The sequence below is a fragment of the Delphinus delphis genome, chromosome 13 (genome assembly GCF_949987515.2).
Source record: "Delphinus delphis chromosome 13, mDelDel1.2, whole genome shotgun sequence".
Classification (NCBI taxonomy): Eukaryota; Metazoa; Chordata; class Mammalia; order Artiodactyla; family Delphinidae; genus Delphinus; species Delphinus delphis.
The window spans coordinates 7,926,587-7,945,723 of NC_082695.1; the positions used below are offsets into that span (position 1 = coordinate 7,926,587).

The 19,137-nt window shown below is 54.5% G+C and overlaps 1 protein-coding gene across 4 annotated transcripts in view; it reads left to right on the top strand.

Annotated features, from left to right (window-relative positions):
* KDM2B (lysine demethylase 2B) overlaps window positions 1-19,137 on the top strand; it is a 120,747-nt gene that overhangs the window by 31,263 nt on the left and 70,347 nt on the right. The window contains exons 1-4 of one of the 4 annotated variants that reach the window (XM_060028004.1): window positions 1,543-1,778; window positions 5,221-5,314; window positions 6,313-6,466; window positions 13,507-13,622. In XM_060028004.1, coding sequence (XP_059883987.1) covers window positions 5,231-5,314; window positions 6,313-6,466; window positions 13,507-13,622 — 354 coding nt within the window. In that variant the 5' untranslated portion in view covers window positions 1,543-1,778; window positions 5,221-5,230. Of the gene's footprint in view, window positions 1-1,542; window positions 1,779-2,292; window positions 2,457-2,804; window positions 2,993-5,220; window positions 5,315-6,312; window positions 6,467-13,506; window positions 13,623-19,137 lie in introns of those variants that run through there. The other 3 variants (XM_060028003.1, XM_060028002.1, XM_060028001.1) reach the window with 3 other exon arrangements.

Genomic DNA, 19,137 nt, shown 5'->3' on the forward strand with positions numbered 1-19,137 from the left:
AAGGATCTGGGCATTTGTGACTTAAAAAGTAATATGGGGGAGTTCCCTGGTGGTCTAGTGGTTAGGATTCGGTGCTTTCACTGCGGAGGCCCGGGGAACCAATCCCTGGTCGGGGAACCATCCTGCCTGCTGCGTGGTGCAGCCAAAATAAAAAATAAAAAAAAAGAGAAAAGTGATATGTCTCCCATGTGGACAGCCTGATCCTGTTGTCAGGGCCTTCTCCTCTCTGAGTTCATTTAATTCAATGACTGGTGCTCAAATCCAAGGTCGGGGATTGTCTTTGTCATTACTATCTTTTCTTTTAAATAGGCAAAGCATACATAAGGTAAAAAATTCAACCAATTCCAGGGAGTTTACAGTTTAACCTCACAGCAGGCCATCAGGGAGGTACTAATGGGTGAGCCATCCAGTAAATGACACAAGGAAGCAACACCCTGGGCCAGGGCGTTGACCACCTTTAAATGGCTTAATGTTCAGTTCCCTAAAATGGAGATTATTAGGTTGTTTTAAGGATAAAATGGTATCATGCCTGTAAGCAGATATTATTATGAGCACTTGATAATTGGAACCTATTAATTAATAATGCTGGGTAGCCCAGGGAATGGGATTTGGCCAAAGAATCGAGAAGTTTGATTTCTGCCCCTGCAGACACCATACCACCATCTCCTGGCCCCCCTTGTGGTTTATGGGGGAAGGGTGGGATGGGAAGAGGGCTGTGGTCCTGATGAGCGTGCCCTGGAGGGGGGACTTCTGATGTGAGCTGGACTGACTTCTTCAGTTAGTGGTTGAGGTTTGGCTGTAACCTGCACACTCTGCTTCTTGAGATCTTGGGATTTACCAGGGACACCTGGGGAGAAGGGCTGAGAAACTCTGAGACAGGCTGCTTGGGTAAGCACCCCACTACGAGGGTAGTGATCAGGGTGAGTCACCACCTCTGAGCCTGTCTTGCTTTCTCATCTGTAAAATGGGTACAGTCCCGCAAATGACCTTACAGGGCTGTTGTGAAGATTGGATTAAGTAATCAAAGTGTTTATCTCAATGAATTGCCACAATAGTTCTATGATGTGGGGTTACACAGCTCCTAAGGGGGCAGGTAGGGGCAGGCGCAGGAAAGAGCATCTTAGATTGCAGATGAACGTCAGGTCACCTCCCTGCCCCCAGGGCAAGGAAGCTGCTGAGAGAGGGGAAGTGGTTGTCCAAGGTCACAGCTAGTCTGTTTTAGGGCCAGAGCCGCATCCCTGATCTCTGGGCTGCCATACCCGGCATCAGACAAGCCCTCCACCCCCTGGCACTGGTCCTTTCTATAGCTTTGCCCCGAGGGGTGCGTTTCAGGAAGGTGGTTTTGCTGGGTCGTCGCCTTCAGCAGCAGGACGGCGTCCACCCTCCCTGAAAACGGGCGTGCGGGAGTCCCCGAGCGCCTGCCAGTAGAACGGAGGTGGGGAGAGCTACCCTCGTGCCCCCACCCAGCCCGGGCGAGGGGGCGGCCGTGGGCGGCGGCGTCCCCTGGCGCTGGTCGGGCGCGCTTCCCTGTCGCCGCCGCGGCCTCCCTCCGCCTCCCTGGTAGCCGCCGTGCCGCGCGGGTGTTCAGTTTCTGAGCGGGGATGAGCGCAGGCTGCGCCCGGCTCCCCGAGAAAAGAACGAAGCGAGCGAGGGCTCCGCGGTCCTCGACAGGGGCCTGGCAGCACCGTGGAGGGGGCTCGGCTCTGGTCGCCGGGGCCGGACGAGTGTCGAGCCTCAGCCGCCAAAGGGGACGCCCGGGAGCCGCGCTGCAGTCGAGGGTAACCGCGGGCGGGGCTGGGCGGGCGTTCCTGCGCTGCGCCCCGCGGGCCCCGGGCTGCCCGGGAGCCCCTCACTCCTTCGGGGCGCACCGGGGCGGGGTGTGGGTCGCCTCCCTCCCGCGGGCTGCACGGCCGGCGTCACGGAGCCGCTCTTTGTGTCTCCCGGGGCTGCGCGTAAGTGTGTAGCGTGTGTGCACGCGCGCTCGGCGCCTCCAGCCCGGTCACCCGGTGCCAGCTTTCCAGGTCCCCCCGCCAGACCTTTGCCCGAGGGGACGCCGCCTGGGCTGCCGGGGGAGTTTCGCTAAGTTGGAGGGAAAAGGGCGGGGTGGGGCTGCCCCGCCTCCCAGACCCGAGGCAGCGCCCCAAAGTTGGTGCTGCAGGTGCAGTGCCCCCTCCTACCACGCTCCTCCCCAGCCAGCCCCGGCCTTGGGAGGTGGGAAGCCCCCAAAAGCTTAGGTCGCGGGTGCGGGGTTTTCAGGCGCCAACTTGGAGGGTGTCCTACACAGATGCCGCCTGCGCCGTGAGTGGGGGTGTCGAGGGGCGCGGCTTTCCGGGCAGGGGGCGGCCGAGGCGGAAACCAGGCCGGCTGGCCGGCCGCGGTGAGAGCTTAGCGGCCGTGGCACCGAGCCGGGGTGCCCATGTGACTGCGGTGTGCTTTGGAAGAGGAAGCTGTTAGAGGTCAGTGCAAAGGCGTCACGCCAGAGCGAGCGAGAAGCAGGAGTGAGGGGGGAAACGCGGAATGAGTGCGGGGCAGGCGAGGAGGCAGGCGGGGTGACGGCTGCAGGGGCCCGGGACAAAAGCCGCCCCGTCCCAGCTCCCCTGGCCACCCTAAAGCGTGCACTTGCCCGGCAGGAGGGGCGGTCCAGGCCTGGCAGCCAGGAAATGAGGGACATGGGAGGAGGGGCCTTTCATGGAAAGGCGGGGCTGGAAGTGGCTCCCCCAAGCTCCGAGGGGCCTCGGAGGGTGCTGGAGGGTGACTGGGAGGGCAGAGCAGACGCAGGCTCAACTTGGAGAACTTTCCCTTGTACGCAGCAGCCGCAGCTCGCAGGGATTCCGTTTCCGCGTGTGCTGGGGAGGCTGGAACTGCGGCAGGAGATTGGCAGGTTGAAGGTGGACGACCTGTTTGGCCAGGACGACCTGTTTGGGGAGACTTGGGTCCTGGAGCCCAAGAACCCAAGAGCCAAGCTCCTCTCCTTTCTGCTTTGGGCCCCTGGGTGGGTATCCAGCTGCAGACTGAAGGAAGCACCTCGCCTTTCTCCACCCCACAAACACTTAAATTGTTTCCTCCAGACTGTGTTCTGCTCAGGCCTGGAGGAGGTGGAAACCAAGGTTAGATTAAAGAAAGAGAAGAAGAAAACCGAGAGGAAGAGTGGTTTTAGGAAAATGAGGACTAATATTTTGAAGTGGTGCTTGGAGAGAAGAGGCCGGCGTGGTCCATGGGGGTGGGGTGGACTAGGGCTTTAGCAGGCCCCCTACCCCTCCAGTTCCTTGGAGAGAAGAGAATCACCCAGGCCTTCAGAGTGGGGACCTGGCTTGGGTGGGCCGGGAGGAGGCAGCAGGGTGTGGAGGCGGAGCCGGAGCCGGAGCCGGAGCTGGGACTTTAACAACCCCAGCGCCAGCAGCACAGCCCGCGCCTGTCTTCGTGACAGGGCTGCGTCCTGTGCTGTCAACTACACCCCTCCGATGGGGTTGCTAGGCAGCGGGGCTCTGATGTGCAGGAAGGCCTTCTGATTTGTCAGCCTCCTGCAGACACATGGTTAAGGCTCCTTCCAGCCTATCCGGAGGAGGGACGCGGGGCACGCCGCGTGCATACTGCCGAGCCCCGGGTCCACCTGAATGTGAGGTGCAAAAGGCAACCAGAGGGAGGGGGCGCCTGGAACCCTCCAGCCTCCTAACCAGCTCAGCCCACGTCCCCCCTGGCCCCCACCATTATCTCCTCTCAGGCTGCTGGCTCCTCCCTGCCCGACCCCGCCCCATTCCTCTCCTCTTCCCAAACCATGGAAAAGCAAAGTGCAGCGGGGAAAAGCGGTCAGTGGGGTAAGCGTGTGTATGCGGGCCTCCGGAGGTGCGAAGGTGTGGGAGTATGAGCCGTGGGGGACTGCCCCAGCCGTGCTCTTGTGGCTTTTGGGGGAAGGGGTGGGTGAGAGGGAGGGGGCCCTGGCACTGCCGTCTGCCAGGCCGGGACCTGGAAGCCTGTCTGTCCCCCCTCCTCCTAAGCTCTGCTCACCCCTAGGAGGGCAGCAAGTGGAGGGAGGAGGGAGGGGACGGGTGAGTTCCTGTAAGGAAGGGTGGGTTGTCTGGCAGTTGCTAGAGCTTAGAAGGGGGGCTGCTGGCAGGTTTCTTCTCCCGAATGCCCTCCCTCTGTCCAAGCCGCTCAGGGCCGGGCTGTCCCTCTCTAACTCCTTCCCTCCCTGACTCCTTCCCTCCCTCTCTGCCACTCCACCCCCCCCCCACCCCGAGGGTCTTTATCGCTTTACTTTTTTTTTTAGCAGCTTTATTGAGGTACAGTTCACATACCATTCATCCACTTAAAGTGTACAATTCAATGTTTTTTAGTATGTTTACAGAGTTGTGCAACCACCATCAATTTTGGTACATTTTTGTCACCCCACAACGAAGACCTGTACCCATTAGCAGTCACTCCCCATTTCCTCCCAATACCCCCAGCCTCTGGCCACCACTAACCTACTCTCTGTCTCTGTAGATCTGCCTACTCTGGACATTTCATACGTGGAATTATACACTGTGGTCTTTTACGGCTGGTACCCTTGTACTTCCAGCTGCATTGCTTACTTTGCAGTCATTTGCAGTTTGCCTTGCCATTTAACTTTCCCAGGGTCATGCTCCCTTAAGAGTGTTTCATCCTTAATGGCAGGGGTCTTATGCTTTTCTCTAAGTGCCATGCCTAGCTCTGGGCTGGACCACTGGTTGGCTCTCAGTACATGACTGTTGAATGAATGAGGAGATGAATGGGGACTAGTAATTGGCAAGCTATGCAGGTGGTTTACAGCTGAATTCCAGAGGGCCCAGTTGCTGCAGAGGGACCTGGCAGCTTGGGAGAACTGCAGGTATAGGAGCTGGAAGGAGCAGAAATGAAGCCTCTTGCTTGGGTAGGAGGCAGGGGTGGGGCAAGAGTAAAAACCGTCTTCGAGGAAGGAACCAAGTGGCCTGTGGGTTGCCAGCTCTCTCTCTCGGGAACCTGAAAACAAAAATGCCTCTCCCAGCCTTGGGGGCAGGTAGCCAATGCTTGAGATTCGCCACCTGATCACAGGGGCTTCCCCCATGGGGAACTCCGATTAGATTTGGGTCTAAAAAAAAAGAAAATTCCCCAGTGTCAGCGTTTATAAAAGGGCAGCAGGTCAGGCATCTCTGAAGCTGTTTGCTCGCCTCCTGTGATTCAGGCATTGAATTGTTTTTCTGCTTCCCCGCCTCTGTGCTGCAGGTACTGTCTGATGAGCGTGAAAGGTTGTTTCACTGACTTCCACATCGACTTCGGAGGCACTTCCGTTTGGTACCATGTTTTCCGGGGTGGGAAGGTGAGTTGAGTCTCTTCACATCTCTGTACACACCTGGCTGTTTGTGCATGGAGGGGCTTGCTCGCCTTTCTGCTTCTGCCCCCCGCCTCCAGCCAGACCCCACCCTGTGAGGACTTTCTCACTCTCTGTCTTCTTCTGGAGGGAAAGGTCAAGGTCAACTCTTTTGCATCACATCTGGTCACCCTTTCACACCTGCTTACCCAGTCCAGTGTCCTACGCATCTTGGGCCAGATTAGAACTCCAGATGTGGCTCCCAAGAGCCTCCAGCATTTCATTTCCCCCAGCTGTAATTTCAGCTCCAGCACCGGGACCTTTTAACTTAAAAGTCTAGTTGCCTGCAAGAACAGTTTACATTAGGGACAGACATCACCCAGAGAAAGGGCGTGAGGCATGTGTTCAGGGTGCTCCTGCTGTGTCTGCTCCTGTGTGCATGCCCACGTGGGGACGTAGGGGTCCCTGCATGGAGGTGGGTGCTCCTTGAGAATACGTGTGTGCTGCCCTGCTCCTCTGGGTCTGCGTGTGCATTTGTCTTAACCGAATGTGTTGGAAGAAATTCCGGGTAGGAAGTCATCCCTCTTGGTTCCAGATGTTTTTCCTCCTTCTCCAGAGCCAGCACAAGCTGGTTTTATTTATTGGGCCATTTTATCCTACAACTTAGGAAATTCCCCTTCTTTTCCTTCCCCCACCTCCCTGACAAGCCCACGGCTCAGGAGAAAGAATGTTCCACTCAGTCCAGGAAGTCTTCCCACCCTGGTGTTTCAGCTGGAACGGAGATTCTCTAAAGGCGGGCAAGGGGTGTCCCAGAAGGGCGGTACAGCCTTCTCTGCCACCCCAGAGACCCTTTGGGCCTGGTCCTGGAAGGGTGTCCGGGGATGTGTCCTCGCCCATCCTCCCTGCTCCCAGGCAGGTGGGGCTGTCTTCTGGGTTGTGGCAGAGCCTGGAAGAAATCAGAGACTTTGGCCTGGATCTTTAACTGATTGCTTCTTTTTCCTTCTAAGATCTTTTGGCTGATTCCTCCAACCTTGCACAATTTGGCACTGTACGAGGAGTGGGTGCTGTCAGGCAAACAGAGCGACATCTTCCTGGGAGACCGTGTGGAGCGATGCCAAAGAATTGAGCTGAAACAGGGCTACACGTTTTTCATCCCTTCCGGTAGGTTCCCGCGAGGCTGGCGCTGGGCTCTTAGCAGCCTCCTGTTGGCCGGGTGGCCTCAGCCAGGCGTTTAGGCCAAGTGATGGGGTTTCTCTGGGCCTCCTTGCCCTTGGCAGTCCCTGAGAGAAGGAGAGAAGCAGGCCTCAGGCTGCAGGGAAAAATAGCCTCTCACATCTTACCTGTTTTTTCCTGCCTGTGGGCTAGAATTCTCTCTTGGGGAGAAAGCCTCCTGAGGGCCCTCCCTCAGGGGAAGTTTGAATGCCTTCCTCCAAGATGTCCTGCTGAGATTTCTGAGGGTGAGGATGAGGGTGGTCCTGTGGGGAGGGGAGGGGCAACTTTATCCTGACGGCTGGGGAGGGGGAAAGGGGGAGTTGGCCCAGGGGAAGAGGGTAGAGGGGAATGCACCCAGAGTGGCAGCTTCCTTCCTGCAGAACAAGATGAAATGTAATTGGGATCAAGGTCAATTTCTGTACTTGGACTCGCCCCTTTAAAAAAAAAAAAATTAACTACAACTATAGCAGAGGGCAATAATTAAGAGCATGGGCCCTGGGGCCAGAAAGCCCCGCCCTAATTCAAATTCCTGCTCTGCTGCTTACAAGCCTGACTTCCTGGAAATGACTTAATCTCAGTGCCTCAATGTTCTCATCTGTAAAATGGAAGACTTCCCAGGTGGTAGTGAGGACTGAGTGAACCGAGACCTATTGGCCTACAGCTCCTGGGAGATGGGCTGAGGGCTTTTGGCCAGTTACAGGCTGAGTCACTAGTGGATGTGGCAGATGACCTGAGAATCTTAGGCTGCATTTCAGTGGAAGTGTTTTACCCAGCATGAGGGAGGTGACAGTCCCACTGTATAGAGTGAGAGGGTCAGGCCACATGTAGGAGACTGTGTTCCTCGTGGGTTGTAATGACTTACCCTCATGGGTAAGTCAACCTCGAAAGAGAGAAGAGTCTGGATACCACATCAGGTGAGGTGAATTTGAAGGAGGAATTGGGTTGTTTTACCCAGGAAGTGAAGGTGTATGGTAATGGCCATCGGCCAGTTGAAGGATCATATCTTGGAAGACAAGGTATAGCCAAGTGGTATTGGAATGAGTTGCTCTGCTAGGCACTGAGCTCCCCGTCACTGGAGGTACACAAGTAGAGGCCATATGCCAAGGAGCCTGCAGGGAAATTGCCACTGAGTGGAAGCTTGGATCTTAGGGTCCAAGGCCTCCTTTGAGGCCACTAAGATCCATTGGATGGAGAAACTGGTCACACTTAAGTTGGACTGGAGTTGGCCTTGGGTCTGGACATCGAGTCAGTGTCAACTGAAGGGGGAGCGGTTGTGGTAGCAGTTCCCACCATGGGGATGGGACCTGCACACGCGGGCTCTTCTAGAAAGTTGGGCAGAGATTTCACTATTGGGGAAGTTTGGGATTTGGAGGTGGCGGGGTTTAGTGGGGGTGACTTTGTTGTCAGGGCCCCAGGTGCATCCTTGGAGCTGCTTGACCCCGGGAGGGGAGGGACTGCTGCTTGGGACAGGAGGGAATTGTAGTTGGTGGACAGCATTTATGGAGCACAGCCTGGAAGGAGGTGGTATCCTGCAGCGTGTTCAAGGCCACTGCAGGTGTGGGAAGATTGGCCCTGGTAGATTCAAAGGGAGGCTGGCGTGCGCTTGGCCTTGCTGCCGTCTTTGTGACTTTGGGCTGATCTCTTCCCCTCTCTGGGCCTCAACTGTCCCATCTCTACAGTGGGGGCAGGGTGAGGCTGAACTCTGGGATCCTCAGGCTCCCTCCCAACTCTGTCCCGTGAGTGCAGGCCTCCTTAGCCTCCTTGGAGGACAGGCGTTTTTCTCGCAGGGCCTTTTTCAGAACCGAGAGGTGGCCCATTGCTTTCCCCCGATCTGGGATGGGAAGGGTGTTCATTTTGGTGCCTTAAGCAAGCTGGAAAAGGTCTCAAGAAGCAGCATCTAAGCCCCAGCAGGGGTGTGACTGTGTGTTGAAGGCAGGAAGAGGGGATGTGGATTTGAACTGCAGCTGGTAGGAGTCTATTTAGAATTCAGCAAAGACTTTTGGCCCTAACAGTCTTGAGTGAGACACCAGGATTTTTTTCCTGGATTTTGGGAAGCAAAAAAGGGACAGTTGGAATTTGTCACCTTCTCAAGGGCAGGGTGTACATGTGGTTCCCAGACATTGATTTCATGAAGTTAAAAAAAAAAGGTGGGAACTGATATCAATGTTATTATCTTGTAGTTTTGCTAAATATGGGCACTAATTTAAAAAAACAACCTGTCAGCTACTTTTGCTGATGTTTCATGAAAGGAGGACTATTCCTGACACTAAAAAAGATGGGAGTACATAATTCCAGAATAAAGGACAGTCACTACTTGAAATTTGATGGGTTTGAGTTTATGAGAATCTATGCCATCTTCATTTTTCTTATTTTGTTGTCAACCAGTGAAAAATAAAGGACCAGAGTTTTGGAGTCACTGAACTAGCTGAGCATCTTGGGTCCTCACACCCTCTGAACCAGACACACATCTGAGATTTGTGGTAGCTGGGATGTGGCTTTGGGGAGAGAGCCTTGGGGAATCCCGCCACTGCACATGAGCTTTTGGGTGTGGAAAGTGGAGAATCTAATTCTGGTATTTCCCACCTCTGATCTGGGTTTTCATCTCCACAGTGTGACCTTAGATGTGCCCTACCTCACGCTGGCCTCAAGCTTCCCCATCAGCTCTGTGAAAGCTCGTGGATGCCATTGGGTTAGGAAGATTTTAAGTGTCACAGTATCTTTGTGAGACTTGGTTTATCTTTTTCTTCTTTTGTCTGAGGGTGAAGGGGTTGGGTGCTAGCTATGCTTCAGAGGTGGTGGTTCTTCAGGCCTTGGGCAAGTCTGAGAAACAGTAACTCCTAGCTATTTAACAGTATAAATAGGACCTGATCTCTTGGACCTGAGATGATCTATCTGTGAAATGGGTACAGAGCAGAGACGGGCTGGCAGTGAAGCAGGCTGAGGTGGAGGTGCTCTGGGAAACTGGGGAATTGCTGCTCGGCTCCAGCCAGTTAGGGCTGGAGGGCCTGGTGGGCCCAGCTTCTCATTTTTCTGGAGAGGAAAGCACTTCAGATAGCCTTGTGAAATTTCCCCATTTTTTTTTTAAACTTTATTTATTGTTTTGTTTTTGTTTTTGGCCACATTGGGTCTTTGTTGCTGTGCGCAGGCTTTCTCTAGTTGCGGCGAGCAGGGGCTACAGTTTGTTGCGGTGCACGGGCTTCTCATTGCGGTGGCTTCTCTTGTTGCAGAGCATGGGCTCTAGGCACATGGGGTTCAGTAGTTGCAGCACATGGGATCAGTAGTTGTGGCTCGCTGGCTCAGTAGTTGTGGTGCACAGGCTTAGTTGCCCCGCGGCATGTGGGATCTTCTCGGACCAGGGCTTGAACCCGTGTCCCCTGCATTGGCAGGCAGATTCTTAACCACTGCGCCACCAGGGAAGCCCGAAATTTCCCCATTTTGATAACACAGGTGGGTCAAACTGTACATGCCCCTGGGTCTGATGCAGCCTGTGGCCTGGCAGTTTGGGCCCCTGGTACCAGCTATGAGGTCCCAGAGAGGAGAGGCCATCCTGGCTTCATCCTGGCAGCCACAGTGCCCAGCCCCGGGCCTGGGCCAGCACAGGGAGTTCATGGATGCTCCTGAGGGCCGTGGGCCTCTGTGAGGCACCCCTGAGTTCTGGGACCTTTGGGTTTATCCCTGCAGCAGCCACACAAATGTGGGTCAGGGGCCTTTTCATTCCGAACCCTGAGCGTTTGGGCGTGGGTCAGACACCATGTGCCCCCGCGGCCTTCTCGTCCCTTCATGTCCCAGAGAATACCCGTCAGTTGGTTTTGTGGGTCGCCTGATTTCCTTTTGTGGCTGGATCTGTCCCTTGTCGCGTGGCCTGATAGCCTTTGTTGTCGCCTTCATGTTGTTGGAGACTCTGGCCTGGAAGCAGGAGGCAGATGCCAGCATCCTCGGTGCAGTCACCAGTCTGGGAAAACTTGCTCTCTCGTGCTTCCTGGGATGCAATGAACGAGTATTGGGAGGGTGGATTCAGATGGGGCTTCTGAATGCTTTATTTCCACTCCCTGGTTCTTCCGGAGGCAATTGTTTATTTAAAAAACTTTTTTTTAAAAAAATCTTTTTATTTTTTTAATTTTTAAAATTTTTTGGCCGCACTGCACTGCATGTGGGATCTTAGTTCCCCGACCAGGAATGGAACCAGCGCCCCCTGCGGTGGAAGCGCTGAGTCTTAACCACTGCACCACTAGGGAAGTCCTAGAAGCAAGCGTTTAAGTAAGTAACGGAGCGGATGTGAGGAGGGCTGGGGGCAGGGGCTGGGCAGTGACTCTAATCCAGGCCAGGCTGCCTGACCTACCTGCGAGGCACTGGCCTGGGGAGGAGAGGAGAGTGGAGAGAAGCTTCTAGAACCCCTGGAATGTCAGTACAGATTCCCTGCCCCTCTCCTTGCAACAGCACCTCTCACATCAGGGGAATAGATGTAAGTCAAGTGAGTCTGCGTTTCCAGAAGAGAGAGTCCGGGGCTGATGAATGCAGATTCACGAGGGTGCCGTTCTTTCCAAAGCCCTTGTGATGGACGGGACTACCACGAATATCAGCGGCAGTTGCTTCCATGGTTTGAGTTCGTACAAGGGAAGCAGTGGTCTTCTTCATTTCACACGGGCACGTGGAGGCCAGGAGAGGGGACAGGCAGGTGCCCCAGGCCACGTGGTGAGTCAGCACTGGGGACAGTCTCCAACCCGGGCCCCCGGACGTGGGCGTTCATAGGTATTAGGTGGGCATGCGAGGAGCGTAGGAAAGGGACCCAGGAACCTTTGTCCCATTCAGGCTTCACCCCACCATGAGCATGTGCTTGAAACCCGGCTGTCCTAGGTCCCAGTCTTAGGAAATGTTGCTTGAATAATGCTGATGGTGGTAACAACAATAGTAATAGACAGTGTGGCTCCGCTTGGTAGAAACAAAAAAATGTACAGTTGAGAATATCAGCTGGTACACAGCTGAGGCGGAGAGGCTGAAGCAGATGTGGAAAACGGGACTTGTTTTTTTTTTTGGCCTCGCTGCGGGGCCTGCAGGATCTTGGTTCCTGGACCAGGGATAGAACTTGTGCCGCCTGCAGTGGAGGCGCGGAGTCTTAACCACTGGATCGCCAGGGAAGTCCCGGAAACCAGGAAACCGGGACTTTAGAGGCGCAGCCGCACTGCTGCACGGGGCGGGGGGGGGGGGGGGCAGGGAGGTGGTGGGGAAGGAGCTCAGGTAGCTCCGCAAGGGCACACCTGGCGGGCAGAGCAGCGGCCAGAGCTGTGGGCGGGTAACCGCAGAAGCAGGTTACATAAAGCCTTCGCTCCTGTGCTCCTGGCTGGCGGGTTGCCCCTGCCCTCCCCTGAGCACCACCAGCTCTGTCCCACCGATCGTCCCCAGCAGGGGAGGGCCCGCCGCCCAGAGTGTTGACACAGATGCCAGCAGTGGCCTCGCAGCCTCCGAGCTCTCTTCCCAGGTGGCAGCCCGGCTCCCGGCAGCCGTGGCCACCCGTGGCTGCCCGTGACTCAGGGCTGGCGTGTTCGGCTCACCGAGGAAAGAGGCTGTAACTGCTCCCGCTCGGCGTGGGCGGGGAGGCCTCTATACTTTGCCTCCAAGCGAATGAATTAGCCTCAGGGTTGTGGAGAAGGCTTGGGATCTCAGGTTGCCCCTGTCTGTCCCCTTTCCCCTCTGCTGACCCTCTGTCTTTCACCGTGAGTCCCTTGGCCTCTGCCTGTCCTTGTCTTTGCTTCTGTCTTTCTTGGTTCCCTTTTTGCCTCCCCTCCGTGTTCGCAGGCCTGTCTCCCGGGACTCCCAGGCCTGTGCTAATAAGCCTGTGATGTAGCGGCAGTGCAGCGTGGCAGTTAAAAATGGAGCCGCTGTCACTCACCTGCTGCGACATCATTCAGCAAGTGACTTCCTTCTCGGAGCCTCGGTTTCAGCATCTGTAAATGGGAGTGGGTTATAATGCCACCCCTCCCCTCGCTCTGCACTGTCCAGTATGGTAGCCAGGAGCTGCACGGAGGACTGTTGAGCACTGGACACACACGTTCAATCCATCATTGAAGGAATTAGGCGGCTTGCTTTGTCTCTAGCCTTCATGGACCAAGCGGAGGCCAACTCCCTGGGTCCCAGTCCTTACAAGTGACTTCACTTTTCTGTGGCTCAGCCTTCTCGTCCGTAATTTGGGGGTGAATGTCGCGTGTACCTTGGAGGGATATTGTGAAGATTAAATGAGAGCAGCCCTGTAAAGCCGTCAGACCAGTGCCTGGCACAGAGGTAGTCCTCGGTTATCCTTCTCATGATTGCAGTGCCAGCCTTCGGGCCAGGAGCTCAGGGAGGTGAAAAAGCCGTGCTCCAAGGTGCTAATAAGCTGCAGTCAGCAGGAGAGAGACTTGGGGCAGAGCAGGAGCAGAGCTTCTGCAGGTGTCATGTGGCAGAGGAGACCGCCTGGAAGTGGGCCTTGGAGGATTTTGATGGCAGGGGGTGGCTTCGGGCAGAGGAGGCATCTGGGTTCTGGCGGGATGTCACGACCCTTAGTTGTGGCCCCGAGCAATCCTTGACACCTCCTGAGATGGACGGTCACTGGGATGATGAGGAAAAGGCTTAAGGACACATGAGTAGCCTGAGTGAGGGGTTTTCAGCTCCCTGGCCTGCAGGGGAGAGGGACAGGGCCTGCCTCTCTGTTGGCTGCTGCAGCCAGGTCCATTGTAACACTTCATCACCAAGGTCTTCAGGACAAGGGGGTTGGTCTGCAGCTGCCCAGGACCGACTTGAGCTAGCCAGGGGTCACTGCCAGCAGCAGTCAGTGGGGCTGCGGGTCTGGGTCCTCTAGGCCAGCCAGGACCTCAGCCCTCTGCGTCAGGCAGCCCGAGCATACTCCCTCTGGCCCTGGGTGCTCACCTGGGCCTCCTGCGCCCTCCTGCATGTGGGCATAATGGGGGCCCCCAAAGGGCCGGTGGCTGACCCTCTCTGTGCCCTCCCCACCCCAGGCTGGATCCATGCAGTCTACACCCCCGTAGACTCTCTGGTGTTCGGCGGAAACATTCTGCACAGCTTCAACGTGCCCATGCAGCTGCGGATCTACGAGATCGAGGACAGAACGCGGGTGAGGCGGCTTCCTTTTCTTCTCGTGGCCACACCGGCCCCCGAGCTCTGCCTGGTGCTTGGGGCGCATGGGACGGTCATTCCGAAGTCCTTCCTGGTCCCTTGTCCCTCCTGCTCCCTGCCTCAAGCTGGGTCTTGGTCCTGGTTCTGCAGGGCAGGGGGTGCCCGCAAGAGCCCCACCCAGAGCCCCGGGAGTTTCTGTTCACCTCCAGGCTGGTGACAGCCGAAACCCCCTGTTGAAGAGGAAGTATCTCTTGAGAAAGCACCGTGAGATGTCAGGAACCGTGCCTCTTCCTTCTTCCCACGTGTATGAAGGGATGTGAGGGAGTGGGGGGATTTCATGGTTATTGTGGTGGTGGTTTGGAGCGGGGGGCGGGGGCTGGACCTTGGAAGGTAGATCAGGTCTTGACCATGTGGGGGCCCCAAATGTGATGTAGGACCCCGAGGGAGCCAGTGTCTGTGAGTCCCCCAGGGACTATCTGAGTTCTGCCTCAATGTCTGCTTGTGGCTGGCAGGGGGGCGGTCCCCTTTTCTCCTTGATGGTTTCTCAGACACTGCATCCCACCCCCAGCCCCATGCCCTAGGAGCAGGGGCCAAGGCTCAGATACCTGACAATGGGCCCTCTGCCGTGCTCTGTTCCGTTCCATGAGGTTCCTCTGAAAAGCACTGGCTCTTCCTTGCTGGAACTTGACCCAGCGTCCCCAGGCATTTGAGACAGGTCTGAGAGTGGGAAACTGGCGAAAACAGGGCCTACTTCTTCTTTTCTCTTATAGTTCTTCAAATATTTCTTCTCTTTCTTTTTTTTTATTGAGATATAATCCACATACACAAAGTGCACAATTCAGTGGCATTGAGCACATTCACGGTGTTGTGCAGCCATCATTTCTAATTCTAAGACATTCTCATCACCCCAAAAAGAAACCCCATACTCAGTAGCAGTCGCTCCCCATTCCCCCCTCCCCAGCCTCTGGCAGTCACTGGTCTGCTTTCTGTCTCTGTGGATTTGCCTGTTCTGGATATTTTATGTAAATGGAATCATATAAAATGTCCTTTTGGTCTGGCTTCTTTCACTTAACATCGTGTCTTCAAGTTCATCTACGTTGTGGTATTTGTCAGTGCTTTGTTCCTTTTTATGGCTTAATCATATTCCATTGTATGGATAGACCACACCTGGTCTTCTTGGGCTTTGCCTTGGAGTTGACTTTTTTCCCAGAGAGGGTTGTCATGCCCGGACCCTAAGGAAACATCTCATAGAAGCAGATGCTCTGTGCCCAGGGTTCATGCCTTTCTTGGTCTTGTTTCCAGGCCTTGGTCTGCATGGAATCACATACATGAGTCAAAGTCTTAGCCAGTGTGTATGCATCTGACCTTTTTAATAGCCCCAGTGTTGAGGGACCTCTTCCAAGAGTTTCCTGGGGACCACTTTGAACCATATTCAGTGGGCAGGTAGGTGTGTTAACAAGGTCAAATGCACATTCTTCAGATAGGCTAGTTTGCTGCTGGGATGCCCAGATCCGCGGAGACTGGGTCTTGCTTTGTGGATTTTTGTGCCTCTCTTTTTTGTTGCCTGCCTACCATCCCTTTCCCTGTCTGGTGGGGAGGCCAATCCCTGCCCTGGTCTGGGGGATGCTGCCCTGTGGCGTTCTAGAGAAAGGCACCATTTGGGTATGAGTGGTCATCTTATCATCTGGGTCAAGTGTTGTCTGGGACTCTGGCCAACTGTTCTTTGGCCAGCCCTGAAGAATGGGCCAGTTTGTGTGTGAGCAGACAAGTAGGTGTGGGATAGAAAAGGAGAAAAAAGTCAAGCCCACAACTTTCCAGGCAATTCCTGAAAGCCAGAGTCAGGCTGGGATTTCTAAAGGCTTCAGCAACTCACTTGGCAGCCGTCCCCCTCCCCCAGGGAATCTGGATCATACATCTCAGTGGATTTGGGCCCCATCATTCCGTTAGGAGCCCGGATCCCCTCCCCTGTCTGTGGGAGGTGGGAGGGAGGGTAATGGAGTAGAACCCCGAGCACCATGCTGAGCTGCCATGGAATATCACACCCACGTGGAGATGAGTGTGGCAGCTCCCCCTCCCCCAAGGCCCACTGTCCCTGTTGTCTCAGTGGGCACCCCATCTGGTTTCCTGAAGCAGGTGGACGGGCAGGGGGCAGGCGGGCAGGCAGGCTGGGCGGGAACCAGCGGCAGGCTGTTTAATCTGCTTTGATTTCTGGTCTTTGGAGAGGGCTTGGCTACAAGGCCCAATTGTTTATGTCTTAGGAGCCAAGGCAGACAAAAGATGCTGGGAAGAGAGAGCACTGGAAGCCAGATAAAATGCCAGGGCTCCGTGTCAGCTCGCTACAACTTAATTCTTTATATCCCTGCGAGCTTTCTTAAGAAGGTTATGGCCATTTAAAAATAGCTTTTCAAGAGTCCTAAAACATGGCTTTGCTTGGAAACCAAATGCTGAGGGTGGGACAGAGGAAACTGTCAGTCTCTAAGCCCCACGGTGTGGGTTTGTTTTAGAAAGATAATTTGCTTTTGTGGCCCAAGGTGGGGGACCTCCCCATAGAGACCAGGGGAACCCCAGTGTTCTCCTATGTGTAGGAAGCATGTCTTGCTCTCATGATTTGAATTTTTCTGGGCTGCATGATAGGTGACTTTACCCTGCTGTCCATAAGGCAAGCACGCACAGGTGCAGGCATTCTGGGACTGGGGGGTTTTTCATTTCCTGACCCCCTTTTGTAGATTAAATCTTTCCCCTCTCATTCTAAAGATAAGCAGAGGGGTGAAGAGCTACACCAGAGAATGGTTGTGTTGCATGTTTATTATTTGAAGATAACATCTCGACAACTCTCACTACCTATTTTTAACTCCAGTTAGCTTGATAAGGGATAGGAATGGTCCAATTGATCATTAAACTGCCATCTCTCTTATATTTATCTTTTTTTTTTTTTTTCCCTAATGGCTCTAGTGAAAGCAGCCTTCTCAGGAAAGGTAATGCCAACGTGCCCTATTCCCTCTCAGCCAGTGAATCTATTTGGAAATTGCAAATAATTTACCCTTCCTCTCACCTTTCCCCTACCATTGGATTTTTTTTTCTTCCATTGACTTTTTTTTTTTTTTTTTCCAGGAGAAAAACAAATTTTAAGACACTTCCCACCCACCCTGATATTTTAGTTTTTCAAGTCCTTGAGACCTGGGAGTTGTAGATGCACCAAAACATCTTTGGTTCTGATCTCCTAAGGTCACTCAGCTCCAAGAGGAAGGGCTTAGGCCAGGTGCCACTCCAATGAACCTTGGGGAACTCAAACTGACCCCTTGAGACCCACTGATAGATTGATTACCCACCCCCAGGCTGGGAGCATGGCCTGCTTTCTGACTGCCTTGCCTTTCGGTGAACAACTCAATTTGATGAGGCTCTGAAGCTGTCAACAAATAATGTTGAGCAATCGTGTGTTTAATGTTCCCAGGCATGTGGCTGAAACCTTTTGAAGGCGAAGGGTGGAAGGCGACAACCTGTTTGTAAGTCAATTCTTTGCAAGTTTTGTTCCCTGTGGTGCTCTCTTGGAAAAAAAAAAAAATTAAAAAAAATAAAACGAAAAAGAATTTGAATTCCTTCATCAGCATTTGTTTTCACCCAGCTGGTTTCCCTTGGGTTCAGCAACAATGAGGGGAGACTTATCTTCCTCTCCTGAACTACAGCCAAAAAAAAAAAAATTTTTTTTTTTCCTAACCTAGAAAGATTCTCAGGCGCCATGGTGCCCATCAGGGCAGATTGGCTCAGACGGTTTCCCAAATTTGAAAAGTCAAAAGTAACTTGAGTGTTTCACCAATCAAGTCGGGAGATGTGAGTGAGGGTCTGAGAAGAGGCAGGCCTGCCTGTCCTCAGCCTGCTCTGTAGGTTTTGATGATTTGTTTCAAAATTGCTTGGCCCTTGTTCTGGAGTGGGGGTGGGGCTGAGAACTGCCCCCTCCCCAAACTCTCTTCACAGGAGGACAGGGTCTGCCTCAGGCCAAAGAGCCTTTTTCTCCTTTTCAAACTCTGGAGGACCCTGATTCAATGACTGGAAAAAGATGAATACTCTCCCAGCGATAAAACTGGGGTTCTCGGGAAAGTAGCTGGAGCCAAGGAAACCGCTCGATGATGTTCCCAACTCCATGCATCCCCCCGAGGAGCTCAAAAGCATGTGGCGGCCAGGATCTCATTCCAAAGCGCACCATCCACCAGAGGCAGGGAGGTCAAATGGACCCGGGACGCAGATGGGAGACGCGAGGCACCCCCAGTGTGGGAAAAAGGCCTCGCAGCTGGAAACTGAGTCAGTGGGGCCTGGGGTGGATGGGGAACTGGAGCTGAGACTCTCAGAGGGCAGGGTGGGGGTCTTTTCCAGGTGGGCACTGAGAGACACAGGAAAATAGTATTTTAGGGCAGATGGAGCACCTCGGTGAGCTTGTATTCAATTCGCCTTCCTCCCAGATGTAGAATGTCACCTGTTGGTTGTGAGCAAAGCAAGGTGGGAGAGTGTGCTTCCTTGACATCCAACTCCCTGAGTTCCTGGAGGACAGGAGAGGTGAGGAGGGGTATCTGGCTCCTGCACAGGTCCCTCAAGGCAGACCCACCCTTGGTGAGAGGGTCCAGGAGTGAGTGTGGACATGTGGGATCCATGTGTGGCCTTGCAGAAGAGGGCCCAGACATGGGAGACAGGGACCACCTCCCACCACCCGTGCCTGCTTGGGATGTAGTTTCTGAAAGGCTGTTCCTGTGCCAGGGCCATCAGTGGTATTTCTTCCTCCCCATGTCTTGCTGCCATCTCATCGGTGTAGACCCCGTGCTGCCACCCATCAGAATCCCCCTGGGGCTGGGCCTTTTCACAGCTCTGATGCACAAAGCTCTCTGCACCTATACCTCCTCCCCTGTAAGAAACAGCCAGAAGGGGATCTCCAGCTGGACTGCTGCTCCAGACCCGGGGTTGTGTTCCCCAGTGTTAGGATGGTCCAGAGTCACACCAGGAACTTGTGTCAGAGGGAGTCATCTGTGGAGATACAGGCTGGAAGTGCCAGGTGTTGTGGGGGAGGAGCAGGAGGTGGACCCCTCTGAGGCCCCACCCCTGTGGTAGGAGAGGCCACGCCCCCTCCATCCTCATTGGTCCGCCTCCTGTGGCCTCCCTCTTTGGGTACTGGATATGCTTGACTGCCTGTCTCTGCAAATGGGTAAGGTTTGGGGTTTGATTTCTGTTTTTCAAGGTGGGAGGGAGGGGTAGTAGAGTCAATGCAAGAATTTTGGAGAACCAGCAAGGAGCCTGTACCTGTTGTAGCTAGAATCAGGCAGGGGCTCGCATCCGCAGGTACCGCACCCTCTGTCAGCAGGTCAGGGGACAACTCTTTTTCTCTGCATCTCACAGAAGCACAAAGTGGACCCCGTACAGCTTTCCCTGTGCAAAGCTCAGGGACCTTTGAAATGATGCTCTTACATAGGCCTCTTCACCCGCTCTTCCTCCTCATTTGTGCATGCTGGTATCTTGCCCCTTCCAGCACT